The 15,344-nt window shown below is 39.2% G+C and overlaps 1 protein-coding gene across 32 annotated transcripts in view; it reads right to left on the bottom strand.

Moving 5' to 3' along the window:
- TLK2 (tousled like kinase 2) overlaps window positions 1-15,344 on the bottom strand; it is a 165,293-nt gene that overhangs the window by 80,128 nt on the left and 69,821 nt on the right. For 15 of the 32 annotated variants that reach the window (XM_077972341.1, XM_077972323.1, XM_077972319.1 and 12 more), the window contains 4 exons: window positions 13,618-13,689; window positions 12,166-12,235; window positions 11,261-11,304; window positions 10,097-10,192 (listed from right to left, as the gene is read on the bottom strand). Coding sequence is in view for 28 of the 32 variants with exons in the window: in XM_077972323.1 (XP_077828449.1) it covers window positions 10,097-10,192; window positions 11,261-11,304; window positions 12,166-12,235; window positions 13,618-13,689 (282 nt within the window). In the remaining 4 variants the exon portion in view is untranslated. The remainder of the gene's footprint in view (window positions 1-10,096; window positions 10,193-11,260; window positions 11,305-12,165; window positions 12,236-13,617; window positions 13,690-15,344) is intronic. The other 17 variants (XM_077972327.1, XM_077972333.1, XM_077972344.1 and 14 more) reach the window with 2 other exon arrangements.

Genomic DNA, 15,344 nt, shown 5'->3' with positions numbered 1-15,344 from the left:
TCAGAGCATGTAACAGAAGGAAAAGCAGATTCAAAGTAGCAAACAAAAATCTGTAAAATACTTGAAAGCAAACTTAAGAAACATGCAGAACACCTATGAAGACAAACTATACAGCTTCACAGATGAATATTAAAAATGATCTAAATTAAATGGTAATATCATGTTCCTGGGTTCAGATTCTACAAACATCAAATTTCTCTAAAACCCAAGTTTAAGGTTTTAATTTTGTTTTTGGCCTTTTTCTCTTCCAAGGGATAGTCTTATGGTGGTACAGTAGTCATCTAGGTTCTCTCTCATGCTTTCTTGGGCAGTTGTTTTTGTGGGATTTCACAATAAATTCTAAGGTTCACTTAAAAAAATAATCATAATCAGCCACATAATTTTTCAGAAAGAGTGTCAGGGAAACTTGATCAGATATCGAAACATACTACAATGTTACATTAACTAAAACAGTATCATACAGATACAGAAACAGACAGATTGACCAGTGGCACAGAATACAGAATTCAGAAACAGATCTATATAATATGGATATATAATTTGTGATTAATGTGCATTTCATATCAGTGGGAACTTATTAAAAAGATGGTAGGACATTTGCGCAGACATTAGAAAAAAAGGGAAAAATAGATTCCTACCTTTCATAACATATAAAAATTACAAGAAGAAAAAATAAACAAATGCTTTTAGAATTTTCTAGTTGTAAAGGACTTTTTAAACATGACATTAAAAATATAAACCATGGGCAGGGCACAGTGGCTCATGCCTGTAATCCCAGCACTTTGGGAGGCCAAGGTGGGCAAATTACTTGAGGTCAGGAGTTTAAGACTAGCCTGGCCAACATGGCAAAACCCTATCTCTACTAAAAATACAAAAATTAGCTGGGCATGGTGGCATGTGCCTGTAGTCCCAGTTACTCGGGAGGCTGAGGCATGAGAATCACTTGAATCCGGGAGGCAGAGGCTGCAGTGAGCCAAGATCACACCACTGCACTCCAGCCTGGGCAACACAGCAAGACCCTGTCTCAAAAGAAAAAAAAAATACACACATACACACACACACACACACAAACACACACCATACAGGCATACACCATATGGGAACATCTAAGAATAAGAAAAATCCCGTAAATCATAAAGGAAAAACACTGATAAATTTAACTACTTCAATTTTTTTACATCTGAATGGTAAAAGTCAACATAAAAAGAAAAGATTACAAACAAGCAAAAATATTTACAATATAACAAATCAATAATATAATTTATTAAATCTTAACAAATAATGCTTTACCTATCAGTAAAACAAAAACCAAAAACACACAAATATTTCAAAAGAGACGTATGCAAAGGACCTGAACAAGCATTAAAAGAGAAATCCAAAAGGCCATTAAACATATGATGTTTAATATATATAACTAATGAACAAATGCAAGTTAAAACAAGGTATTTTTCTTTATGCAAAGGTTACAATGATAAAATTCAGTATTAGCAGGGTGTGAAAAAATTGGTACTCTCAAACTGCTAATAACCTTCTAACAATTTATGTGATGACATTTTTAAATGATCATATTCTGACTTGGGAATTACAATTACGGGATTTATCTGGGAAAAATTTGTAAGTTAAGAAGTATGTATAAGGACGTTCATTACACTATTTATAGAACACAAATGTTTACAAGATATTGGTTAAATAAAGTAATACAATGGAAATAAGAAAACCTATTATATAAACATACGTGTATATCTCAAAAAGTCCAGAAAAATTTGCCCACCATACTCTCTAATAACAGTTCTTTTGGAGGGAACTTTCTATTTCACCATTTCTGAATTGTTGAACTTTCCTAATCTGCATGAATAAAAGAAATAATTTTCCTTAATCAGGAATAGTTCTTTAACGTTTTCATGTCAAAAAATAAAAGTAAAATGATCCTGACAAAGAAATTTAGTTTTTGAATCTATGAATAGAGTCCTCCTCATGATCAACACTCCTACCCCACCAAATGTAACAGTTTAAACTCAGGCTCTAGAACACCTGTGATATCCATTGATGACAACATTCTCACTGCATGGGAGAATGAGCTGCAACAGTAAAATTAAACCTTCTGCCATATATTCAATAAATACCTGCCAAGGATTGAAAGATTTAAAAACATTTATGTAAATATCCTACGTAGGCTATAGCCTTTCCTGTTTGAACCAACCTCTCCCTGGGGAAAAAAAAAACAAACAAACTATACAGATAGGATAAAATATGGGCGAACAATAACAACAAAAAACATTAAAAGCACTGAAGACTTGATTAAATATTAGGCATCTGCCAGGGCAAAATCTAAGGGAAATTAGGAACATCAGACAGGTAAAAGAAACACCAAAGCCACATATGACCTAAGGGCACCTGCAGATCTTGAATTTCCATTTTCAGGGCAACATCAAGCAGATAGTCACAGACCAACGCCCAGCCCACCCAAGGGAGAGGGTTCAATAGGAAACCCTTCCCACTTCAAGCTGGGCCTCCAAAGAGCTACCTACATTCTCAAGGAAAGGGTAAACCAGAAGAAAAATTACCCCCACCCTCAGATGGCTGCAAGGAAGTTGCCTTGGCAGTGTAAGAGTTGGGGGTTCTCTTGAGAAATGTTGACACAATCCAAATCAATATTTCCCAGTAGCTGAAATAAAGCAAACAAAATAAGCAAACTACACAAAATATAAGCTATAAATGCACTAAAGTGGTATATAAAAGAGGTAAAATCTCTAGGTACTCGGAAGGAGCAAATAAAAATTTTCCCTGTAGTAATACATCTTCATTCATCCTAGATCTTGAAGAAACCCCCAAAAAATTTTTCAAGAACAATGAGGAGTACACAGTTAAAATACAAAGCATAAAAGAAATAAAGCCATGAACAACAACTAAGAAAAACAAGAGACACCAGAAACAGATTCATAAAAGCTTCAGATGCTAGAATTATCAAACAGATTATAAAATAATTGTGTCTACCATATTTTAAAAAATAAAAGATGGCTTGAAAATATCTGCAGAAAATGTAATTCTTTTTCTTCAAAAGGCAGTAACCAATTCAATAGGGCTAACAGCAAATTAGAAACAATAAAACAGGATCTGGGAACTGAAAGGCAAGAAGAAATTACCCATGATGGAGTATATAAAGACAAGAAGAACAAAAATACAAAAAAAGAAGTCAAAAGGCATGGTAATAAAATTATAAAGTATAATGTATGGTTAATTATAATTTCATAAGAGAAGGAAAAGAAGAACAAATCAGAGATAATATTCAAAGAGACAATGGCTAATTATTCAGAACTAATGAAAGACACCAACCCACAAATTCCAGAAGTCCAAGAAATCACAAGCCAGAGAAATGAAATGACACATTATCATAAAACTACAGAACACCATAGCTAACAACTTTTAAAGCAGTCAGGGGGAAAAAAGCAGATACCTTCAAAGAAACAACAGGCAAATGACAGCTGATTTCTTAAGAGTAACAATGGAGGGTTAGAACATGGTAATGAATTACTGCTCAATTGTGTTAAAAGAAAAAAAAAGCGAACCTAAAAACACACACAGCCAAAAATACCTTTCAGGAATAAGAGCAAAATAAAGTTATTTCAGTAAACAAAAACCTAGAGAGTTAATCCCTAGCAGATATATTCTAGAAGAATACTAATGGAATACTTAGGCAGAAGGAAAGTGACCCCAGGTGGAAGGTGTAGGATGCAAAAAGGAAAGAAGTACAAAGAGGTAAATACACAGATAAACCTAAACGAACACTGATAGCATTAAACAATAATATTTTATGAGACCAAAAAAAGGCAAAATAAAAACATACACCACTACCACCAAATCAGTAGCAGAGTAAACAGTTAGTGTCCTGAGGACATGATTTTATTTGGTAGAGGATAAAGATACAACTGACTTCAAATTTTGGCATGTGGTAATTTATTTTTTGGGGGGGGGTTATTTGAAACGGGGTCTCACTTTATGCTCCAGGATGGAGTGCAGTAGTGTGATCATGGCTCACTCCAGCCTCGACCTCCTAAGCTCAAGGAATCCTCCCACCTCAGCCACCTGAGTAGCTGGGACTATAAGGTGCATGCCACCATGCCTGGCTAATTTTAAATGTTTGTTTGTTTGTTTCTGAGACGGAGTCTCGCACTGTCACCAGGGCTAGAATGCAGTGGCGCGATCTCGGTTCACTGCAAGCTCTACCTCCCGGGTTCAAGAGATTCTCCTGCCTCAGCCTTCTGAGTGGCTGGGATTACAAGCACCTGCCACCAAGCCCAGCTAAGTTTTTGTATTTTTAGTAGAGGTATGGGTTCATCACGTTGGCCAGGCTGGTCTCGAACTCCTGACCTCATGATTTGCCTGCCTTGTAGAGACAGGGGTCTCACTATATTGCTTAGGTTGGTCTCGAACTCCTCAGCTGGAGTAATCCTCCCAGGAGGGTTCCCAGGTCTCCCAAAGTGCAAGGATTACATGCATGAGCCACCATGCCTGGCCGTAAGTGGTACTTTCTAAGAGAAACACCAAAGACAGCCTAGCTACTAGTAGAAGAGGAAAATAGAAAATGACTTAAAAAAAAAATTCAATCTAAATGAAGGCAAGAAATTAAAGAAAAAGGAACACAGAAGAGGCAGGATAAATAAAAAACACATTAAACGATGATATATCTAAACTTAATAGAGTGGTAATTATAATGAATGTAAATAGGATAATAGAAAAATTTTAGACTTAAGAGAAAAAAATCTAATTACATGGTATTTGCCAAAGAAAGAAAACATAATAATGCAAAGCTGACAATATTAAGAATGGAAATAGTTATACCTCACAATGGTTTGGATATATTAAACATCAGATAAACCACATTTCAAGCAAAGGGCTTCAGCCAGGCTCGGGGGCTCACACCTGTAATCCCAATACTTTGGGAGGCCGAGGCAGGCGGATCACTTGATGCCAGGAGTTCTAGACCAGCCTGGCCAACACAGAGAAACCCCAACTAAAAATACAAAAAGGTTATCTGGGCATGGTGACACATGCCTGTAATCCCAGGTACTTGGGAGGCTGAGGCACAAGAATCACTTGAACCCAGGAGGCGGAGGTTGTAGTGAGCTGAGATTATGCACTGCACTCCAGCCGAGGCAACAGAGCGAGAACCTGTCTCAAAAATAAAAATTAAAATTGAAAAATAAAGCAAAGAGCTTTAAAGAGATGAAGAGAATCATAATACATATAACAAAATTTAATATAAATATAAGAAACAGACAACTTCCACAATCACAGCGAGAGATACGAATATACTCACCGCTCTTAATAATTGATAGAACAGCCAAAAATAAAAATTCGTAAGATTTAAACACTGAGTTTACTTACTGGCAAAACTAAACTATTTTGTTTATGGATTCATACATGGATAGTTTAAACTACATGAAAACGAAAATGATTACCACAAAAACTAGCCGAGTGATCACTTCTAGGGTAGTGGGAGTTGTGATCAGGGAACCGCATGTAGGTTTCCAGCTGCTGGAAATAGTTTACCTCCCTATGTAACAATTACACAGAGTTAACTTTATAGTGATTTTCTGGGAGCTTTTTTTGTGAAGGATCAGATAGAAATATATTAGGTTTCGCAGGCCACGTCAGTCTGTCACATATCCTTCGTTTCTAAAACCTTTTAAACATCTAAAAATCACTTTGAGCTTGCCAAGTGCGGTGGCTCACGCTTGTAACTCCAGCACTTTGGGAGGCCAAGGCGGGTGGATTACTTGAGGTCAGGAGTTCGAGGCCAGCCTGGCCAACATGGCGAAACCTCATCTCTACTAAAAATACAAAAATTAGACAGGCGTAGTGGTGCACGGCTGTAATCCCAGCTACTCAGGAGGCTGAGGCAGGGGAATCGCTTGAACCCAAGAGGCTGAGGTTGCAGTGAGCCAACACTGCGCCACTGCACTCTAGCCTGGGAGAGAGAGTGAGACTCTGTCTCTAAAAATAAAATAAATTAAAATGAAATAAATTTAAAAAAATAAAAATCATTCCTAGCTAGCCAGCTGTGACCTGTCTTTTGCCAACTCCTGTATAAAAACTTTCATGTTTTACATACTTTCTGTATTTTTTATATTTAACACAAATACAAAATAATCTTTTACAGGAAAAAAGGTGAAAATAATTTTTTATCCATCTATTCTTCCCTGTCAGCACAATTTTGAACACCTATTGTGTCCCAAGCACTGTTTTGGATGCTGGACACTGAAAATGAAATGAGACATTATTGCTTACATGTCAAGTGGGGGAAATTAGTTTAAAAATTACACCTTTATGTAACAAGAGACAGCAGTAAACGAAGCAAAGCAAAATCTCCTTTCTTATGAGATTAACATTCTAGGCCGGGTGCAGTGGCTCACGCCTGTAATCCCAGCACTTTGGGAGGCCGAGGTGGTCAGATCACGAGGTCAAGAGATCAAGACCATCCCAACCAAGATGGTGAAACCCTGCCTCTACTAAAAATACAAAAAATTAGCTGGGCGTGGTGGCGCATGCCTGTAGTCCCAGCTACTCGGGAGGCTGAGGCAGGAGAATTGCTTGAGACCGGAAGGCAGAGGTTGCAGTGAGCCAAGATCGCACCCCACTGCACTCCAGCCTGGGCAACAAGAGCGAAACTCCGTCTCAAAAAAAAAAAAAAAAATTATAGTGGGAAGACGGGCAATTAACTAATTATAGAGTTGAAAATTAAAATATATAAATTATTAAATGAAAATTAAATTTATAACACACCAATGACAATAAATGACCTACAAAATAGACAATGAAATGGATAAACCTCACAAAAGTAACATGCAACAAAAGGAGCCAGACACAAAAGTATACACTGAATGTCTTTTATGCAAGATACAAAAAAAATTCATCTATATTGTTAGAGGTCAGGCTAGTGGCTATCCACAGTGGCAGGGAGGGGGTAACTGAAAGGGAACTCAGGGGGACTTCTGCAGCACTGGTAATATTTCTTGTGCTTGTAGAGTTTGTGAAAATTCATGTGAACTGTAGACTTACAATGTGTACTCCTCTGTATATATAAATATAAATCAACAAAAAATTTAAGTATATATTAAAATGTATGGGTGTGTCAGGTACCAATAACAAGAATTAAAATAAAGTACAGTTAGGAACAAAGTGACAAGGTATGAGGGACTGCTATTTTAGAGAAGCTGGCTAACGGAGACCGCTCGGCTAAGGTCATTTTTGAGCAACAACCTGAAGAAGAGATTGCTGATATCTGAGAAAAGAATGTTCCTGAAGAGGGAATAACAAGTACAAAGACTCTGAAGCAAAAGCATTCTTCACAGAGCTCAAGGAGGCCAGTGTGGCTGCAGTGGCATGAAGGAGAGGGAGAATGGCTGCAGATGTCAGAATCGGGTGGACGGTGGGGAGCACAGATCACGCAAGAGCTTTTAGGTCACATGAAGACTTCAGTCTAGGAAGTGTTGAGCAGAGGAGTGCTAGGATGTGTCTGAACATTTTAACACTTACTCGGGCTATTACATTCAGACTAGGTGAAACAAGGGCAAAAACAGGGAGACTACTTTGAAAGCTAATACAGTGAACTGGAAAAATAGAAAAGTGGTCATATTCTAATACATTTTAAAGGAAAACCAGGATTTTCTGATGGATTACATTTGGGGCATGAGGTTGTGACCTGAAAAACCAGATGGTGTTACCTGTCATTTACCAGGACAAGGCAGATTACAGGAAGAGCAGTTCAATGTTATTGTTATGGTAGGGCAGGGAAAGCAAGAGTTCGTTTTTGGACATGCTCAAGCAGTACAAGTGGAAATGTCAAGTAGACAGCTGGATACATAATTATTGGGGAGACCAGACCCATGTGAAGGGCTAGCAAGTTCATTCATCTCAAAGGCAGATGGATGTGGGTACTGATGCAAGGAGCTTGGCAAATCTGCGGTAGGAGCATGTGGAAATGCTCTTCTGATCGTTTCTATTTTCTCAGTAACATAAAAAAGGAAGGCCATCAGTTAGTAGAAGAATTGCTGGAGATTTGCAGGAGATGACAAAAACAGGACATATTCATGGAGGAAAGGGAACTAAGTAGAAATACAGTAGGACTGGCAGGCAGTGAGAGGTACACATGAGGCCAGTGCTCATGACCTGAAGATCAGTCAGTCACCTTGGCGTGTGTGTTTTCCTCCAACCATGCTGAGTAGCCTAGAGGCAAGCAAGGAAAAGGTGGAGGATTAAGCTTTGGTTCCTATTTTAACACCTCATCTATACTCAGATTTGCATGATGATGAGGCTCAGCCACATTCATATAGCTGGCAAAAATATCTACAGATTATTGCGTTCATCTCTTTTGTCTTCAGGTAAGATTCAACCTAAACTGACACATGAGAGATGGGTGGTCACACCATTAAAAACCAAATGAAAAGGGGATTTCCGGAAGAAAAGAGTGATACACAACACTGAGAAATTCTATAAAACATATCTGTCCCAAATAGATAATCTGCAATCTCATTTAATGTCTGTTAGACTTTAACTGGTTTGAAACTTAAGAAAAACAGAGACACAGGCCTCTTCAACAGTTATCTAACAAACCTCAACCTGCCCAAATTGGATCTATCATCAAACATTTCTAACATTTTAAACTATGGCAAGGATGGTCTGACACAATGGCTAATGCCTGTAATCTCAACACTTTGGGAGGTGGAGGCGGGCAGATCACATGATCTCAGGAGTTTGAGACCAGCCTGGGCAACATGGTGAAACCACGCCTCTACAAAGAAATAAAAAAATTAGCCGGGCGTAGTGGTACATGCCTGTAGTATGAGCTACTCAGGAGGATGAGTTGGGAGAATCACTTGAGCCCAGGAGGCGGAGGTTGCAGTGAGTCATGATCGCACCACTGCACTCTAGCCTGGATGACAAAGCGAGACTGTCTCAGAAAAAAGAAAAGAAAATTACATATATATGGCAAGGATGACACAGTAATAGCCAAAACTTCTTAGTTGTTTTCATAAGTTTAACTTATGTTTTCATAAGTGCTTCAATAATTACAATAATCCTAATGAATGAAGGTTTTTATGAGACAGTAGAGGGGGAGGAAGTAGATTTTAAAATACTTTAACAATACAGAAGCCTAAATTGCCTGGGAAATGAGTACTATTACACAACTCTACCAAGGCAACGAAAAACAACTTCCTAAAAATCAGTGATCTAAAATAAAAACTTCTGTCCCAGAGACCCTGTCTCCCAAGATCCCACCTGAGGCAATACCTAAGGCATTAGGGGATAGAGCACACTCTTGAGTAAGAAGTCTTACACAGTATCAACAAATAATGTGAAGACACCGGAGCAAATAAACATACTCCTACATTGGCTTACTCAGGAATTCTCAACCTCGGCACCACTGATATTTTGGACCAGGTAATTTTTTTTTTGCAGGGAGGCTGTCCTAACATTACAGAATGTTTACCAGCATCCCTGACTTCTGCTCAGTAGATGCCTATAGTGTCATCCCCATACCTTTGAGCTGTGACAACCAATAATGACTCCAGTTATTGACAAATGTCCCTGAGGGGCAAAACTGCCACCAACTGAGAACCACTAACTTAGGTATGTTTTTAAGACCTTCAGATCTCTCTTACAGGCTGGAAACAAACCTATCACAAATCTGTATAGCATTAGTTTTTCTAGTACATTACTGAGTAAGCTCTGGAGAAAACTCAATTATGCCAGAAGCTGGTCAAATTTTAAAATTAAAAAACCCTACAGGAACATACAAATTTGGCAAGGGAAAAAACCTAATGTTTCGATTGGAATCAATTCTTTGACAGACTATTGAGCTGTAGGATTAGAGGTAATTTATTATATAGAGATAATAGGATTGGCTCTTCTGTAAAAAGCTAATTTACTGATACAGATTTGAATCTAAGTAAGGGATTCATAGGTAAAACTATGAACTCTTCTCCCTAATGCTTCATTCCCTGTGGGTAATTAATGAAAGAGAAACTTTGCTTGAGTGTTTCTGGGCATCTTGTCTCCTACAACAGGTGTCAAATTTCTCCAGGTGAATGCTTACCGGTAAGGGATTGGATAAGGAATGTTGCGGTGAGGATCGTGCAACTGGTGGAACACTTCTGCCAGGGCTGGTTCCTGGCCCGCTTCCCCCAGCAAACTGGCCAACAGGGAAAAACGGATATGAATAATTCAAAACAGTACTATGCTTCAGATAAGGAGAGTAAAAGATTAATACACAAACAGATCTTAATTATATGGCCCCTTTAAGTTAATACATCTTACTCTAGAGAGAAAATGCCACACAAGTCAAATTCTGCTAACTTTTTAATGAGATTTTTAAGAAGGAGCTCCAGCAGAAATATACCAAGATATAAAGAAAACATGGCTAGAAAGCTGAAGGTATACATGATTTTGAAAGGACATGAGAGAAGAATGTTTTCCCTTCTTGTCTCAAAATACACGAAGCAGAAATGCAGTGGTGCAGTGGATGTTAGTGTCTTTAGTAACCACTAACGATGGGTCAGGGAACTCACTACATGTTCCACTGTACTAAAGGGAGGAGGACAAAAGAAGAGTCCAAGTCATTCCACCTCAATCTTTGTAAGACACAAAACCTCGTCTGGCCAAGAGAAAAATCACCTCATTTGTGAATTCTTACATCATCACAGACAAGACACATAATAAATTTAAATTTAGGAAGGCAGCAGCAGTTTTCTCTTACTGAGAGATGGGGCAGCATTAACTGATGAAGATGGGGAGAAAGGGAAGAAGAGTACAGTAAAGGCAAAACATTACTTTCTTTCTTTTTTGGGGGGGGGGGTTGGGGGAGACAGGGTCTCACTGTCACCCAGGCTGCAGTGCAGATCATGGCTCACTGCAGCCTCAACTTCTCAGGCTCAAGTGATCCTCCCACCTCAGCCTCCCAGGCAGCCAGGACTACAGGTGTGTGCCACCACACCTGGCTAATTTTTCTATTTTTTTGTAGAGACAGGGTTTCCCCATGTTGCCCAGATTGGTCTCGAACTCCTGGGTTCCAGCGATCCTCCCATCTCGGCCTCCCAAAGTGCTGGGATTACAAGCATAAGCCACGTCGCCTGGCCAAAATATTACTTTCTAAAGCCTCAAATGAACACAAGGATTCAGGTTTTTTAAAAAAAATCACTACAGAGTTTGGTTTTTTGTTTGGTTTTTTTTGTTGTTTGTTTTTTCAAAAAATGTAACTTACCTCAAAGTAATCACTAATTTTATGTCCCCTAGGAGTGCCTTTCCCTGAAAATGAAACCAAAGTAAATACAGTTTTTCCAATACACATATAAACCATCATTCACTAAAATGTACTATACATTCAGTAACTACATACATTGCTATAAACCCAAGCGTCACCTTTACTTGTAACAAATGAGCCAAAATACCTTAGCCTAAGAACAGACTATTTCCTCCATAAAATAAAGGACTGAACAAGCAGTGAAAGGAAGAATTTTTCACAGCTTTAAGATTCAGTAATTTTTCTTGTCACTTTGGGAGAATTTTGCTCCCAAAGACAAAATGAACTATCTGCAGATTTTAAAAGATAAGAAGGATGCAACAAGACTGGGCTTTCTATTCCTTAGAATGGGGGAGAAAAAAAAGCCAAGCCATTTTTTCTTTCTTTGATTATATAAAGATATTTGGCAGTATAACCATCATGTTTACAGATTTATCCCAGTGGGTTCCAATATTCAACTAAACAACTGCCATGGAAGATCTGTAGGCAGAAAGGACAGTAATGTAAATGAAGCAGTTCCAGCTGGCTGTCATTAACAAATCACTGATCTAACACAAGTTAAGAGTTAAAACTCTGACATAACCTCTTTTTTGTACAATATATGCTTGGTGTAAAGAAAAACCTGTGGTTAAGAAGATTGTTAGCTTACAACAGGGAAAACAAAGAGTCCCCGAAGAACTAACACTGTTTTGTCAGGTGTATATCAAATGGCAAGTCTGTAATAAACAGTCTGATATTCCCTTAAGATACACAAACCGCCTTTATCAGGAATCCCTGTGTACAAACTAATTATTTAGTTTGAGTTAGAAAATTCTATCTAAGTACATTAGAATTGAGTACTTTTGTTGATACGAAATTATTACTACCTTGGCTAGTTTCATATGGTTCAGCTTTTCTTTTCCGATTTCGCTGGTCATTCTGCTTTTTCTCGGGAGTCTGTTAAAAACCATATACGTCACAATTAGCATTTTGGTAAATTTTTCACATTAGGAAAACAGCGAGTATACACAAAATACATAAACAGATATAACTGGTCCAGACAAGTCCTGAATCACTGTCTTCCTCTTAAAACTGAGTATAATCAAAGAGTATTAGGGTCTAGAACCAACCCATCCACACAATTTTTGTCAAACTGCTTAAAATATCAGAGCTTCAGTTTATTCATCTGTAAATCAGAGGTACTACAAAACTTTCATAAGATATTTAATAGAGCACAAATGTAGGACAAATGTCCACCATACGTTAAGTTCTCAGAAAACTGCTGTTACAGTACTTCTACTTTAAATCCAATCTTTTTTCCAAAGAGGAGAGATCTGCAAAGTGCAAAGTAGGTGGCTACAGACTTACACTTAGACCTATCTACAGGCAGCTAGGTTATATGCCTTAAAAAAAAACAAAAACAAAAAACAAAACAAAAAAAACCTTGTGCATGAGGGCTGTGAAAAGCTAAGCAAATGAACAAAAAATCTTGACCAGGCACTGTGGCTCATGTCTGTAATTCCAGCACTTTGAAGGCTGAGGTGGGAGGATGGCTTGAGTTCCAGACCAGTTTGGGCAGCACAGCGAGACCCCGTCTCTATAAAAATATTTTAAAAAATTAGCCGGGCATGGTGGCACCTAGCTATTCAGGAGGCTGAGACAGGAGGACTGCTTGAGTTCAGGAGTGTCAGGTTACAATCAGCTATGATTGCCCCACTGCACCCCGGCCTGCATGACAGAGTGAGGCCATGTCTCGAAAAAAGTTGTAAAAATAAAATCAGTCAATCAATTTTATCTTCCATTTAAACAGGAACAATATTGCAAATTTCTATCCTTTATTGATGGCAACTAAGCAAAAATTTTAAAATATATAAGATCCACACATGATTATAATAATAAAAACTCATGAGGGCCACATCACAGCTGTACGTATGCAAAGGGCACACAACTCAAAGCGGAGCAATTGACACACAGTCTAACAGCACCCAGGGAGTTAATTAAGCAGTGCTATCTCTTCTCTGAGATGGGGGTCTCACTCTGTCGCCCAGGCTCTGCAGTGGTGCCATCACAGCTCACTGCAGCCTCATCCTCCCAGGCACAAACAATCCTCCCACCTTAGCCTCCAAGTAGCTGGGGCCACAGCTATGCACCACCACGCCCTGCTAAGTTTTTTTGTAGAAATGAGTTCTTACTATGTTGCCCAGGCTGGTCTCGAACTCCCAGCCTCAAGCAATCTGCCCACCTCCGCCTCCCGAAGTGATGGGATTATAGCCTTGAGTCACCAAGCCTCGCCCAAAAGTGGAAGTATGAAAAGTCTTGCCATGAACGTAGCTTCTTACCTCTACTTCTTTATCACTCAAGGATCCCACGCTACACAAACTCTGGTTGGAAGACTCACTATTAAGTGGTCCCTGAAAGAAAAAAAAAAATCATAAATAAATAAATTTTAATTTAAGAGGATAGTAAAACTGAAGAAGAAGAAGCCTGATGGTTTTTTTTTTTTTTTGAGACGGAGTTTCACTCTTGTCACCTAGGCTGGAGTGCAGTGGCATGATCTCGGCTCGCTGCAACCTCTGCCTCCTGGGTTCAAGCGATTCTCCCACCTCAGCCTCCCAAGTAGCTGGGATTACAGGTGCTCACCACCACATCCAGCTAATCTTTGTATTTTTAGTAGAGATGGGGTTTCACCATGTTGGCCAGGCTGGTCTCAAAACTCCTGACCTCAGGTGATCAGCCTGTCTCAACCTCCCAAAGTGCTGGGATTACAGGCATGAGCCACCACACCGGGCCAAAGCCTGATGATTCTGATGACTAACTCAGGTCAGAGAAGGCAAAAGTTAACTGCAATCAACTTCAAGCCAACCTGAATAGAACTCAACTGCAGTGCTGTACCCTCCATATTAAAATTATCTACCATTATTTTCATTTATTTTACAAACTCTGTACTCATGTGCAGATTTTCCCTTCTATAGTACTTCCACATGTACCAAATTGTTTATGGAAAATAAACATGAGAAATCAACTCTCTTGGCCTCTTATAACACAAAAAAACAGTACCTGAAAGTTGAGATGTTAAGGGGTATATTAAGAGCTCCTTATGAAGCATGGTCAAAGCTCATATGAAGGAAATGTTTTTCTAAGCTAAGCCTTATGGAGGCATGAATGCTAGCTCAAAAAAGGTTTACAGGAGACTGACACAGAGAATAACAGTATAAGGAAGCTCCACTACCTGCTCCTCAGTGGAAGCAGCGAAAATTATCAAATAACAAGCACTCAAAGTCTCTGAGTCCTAAAGGCAAACAGGAAATGAAGAAACAGGCTGAGCATGGTGGCTCATGCCTATAATCCAAGCATTTTGGAAGGCTGTAGTGGGTAGATCACTTGAGGTCAGGAGTTTGAGACCAGGCTGGCCAACATGATGAAACCCCGTCGTTACTAAAAATATAAAAATTGGCCAGGCATGGTGGCTCACACCTGTAATCTCAGCACTTTGGGAGGCTGAGGCAGGTAGATCACCTAAGGTCAGTTCAAGACCAGCCTGGTCAGCATGGTGAAACCCCATCTCTACTAAAAATACAAAAATTGGCCAGGCCATGGTAGCAGGCACCCGTAATCCCAGCTACTCAGGAGGCTGAGGCAGGAGAATTGCTTGAACCCAGGAGGTGGAGGCTGCAGTGAGCCAAGATCACACTACTGCACTCCAGCCTGGGTGACAAGAGCAAGGGTCCACCTCAAAAAAAAAAAAAAAACACAAAAAAAATTAGCTCAGCATGGTGGCGCATGCCTGCAATCCCAGCTACTCAGGAGGCTGAGGCGGGAGAATCTCCTGAACCCAGGAGGCAGAGGTTGCAGTGAGCCAAGATCACACCACTGCACTTTAGCCTAGGCGACAGTGAGACTCTGTCTCAAAAAAAAAAAAAAAAAGAAAGAAAGAAACATTTATTCAATAAACTCTACGAAAATTCAGTCAGAAAAGTGACAGTCTATGGAATCTGAACAAAGATCCCACTCCCAGCCCCATCAGCTAGGCTCTGGGTGCTGCAGCCAAGAACGCAAGTGTCCCCTT

Source organism: Macaca mulatta, chromosome 16 (assembly GCF_049350105.2).
Source record: "Macaca mulatta isolate MMU2019108-1 chromosome 16, T2T-MMU8v2.0, whole genome shotgun sequence".
NCBI classification, from domain to species: Eukaryota; Metazoa; Chordata; class Mammalia; order Primates; family Cercopithecidae; genus Macaca; species Macaca mulatta.
The sequence above is the reverse complement of the archived record's forward strand: the minus strand, read 5'-3'. Positions and strand labels throughout refer to the sequence as shown.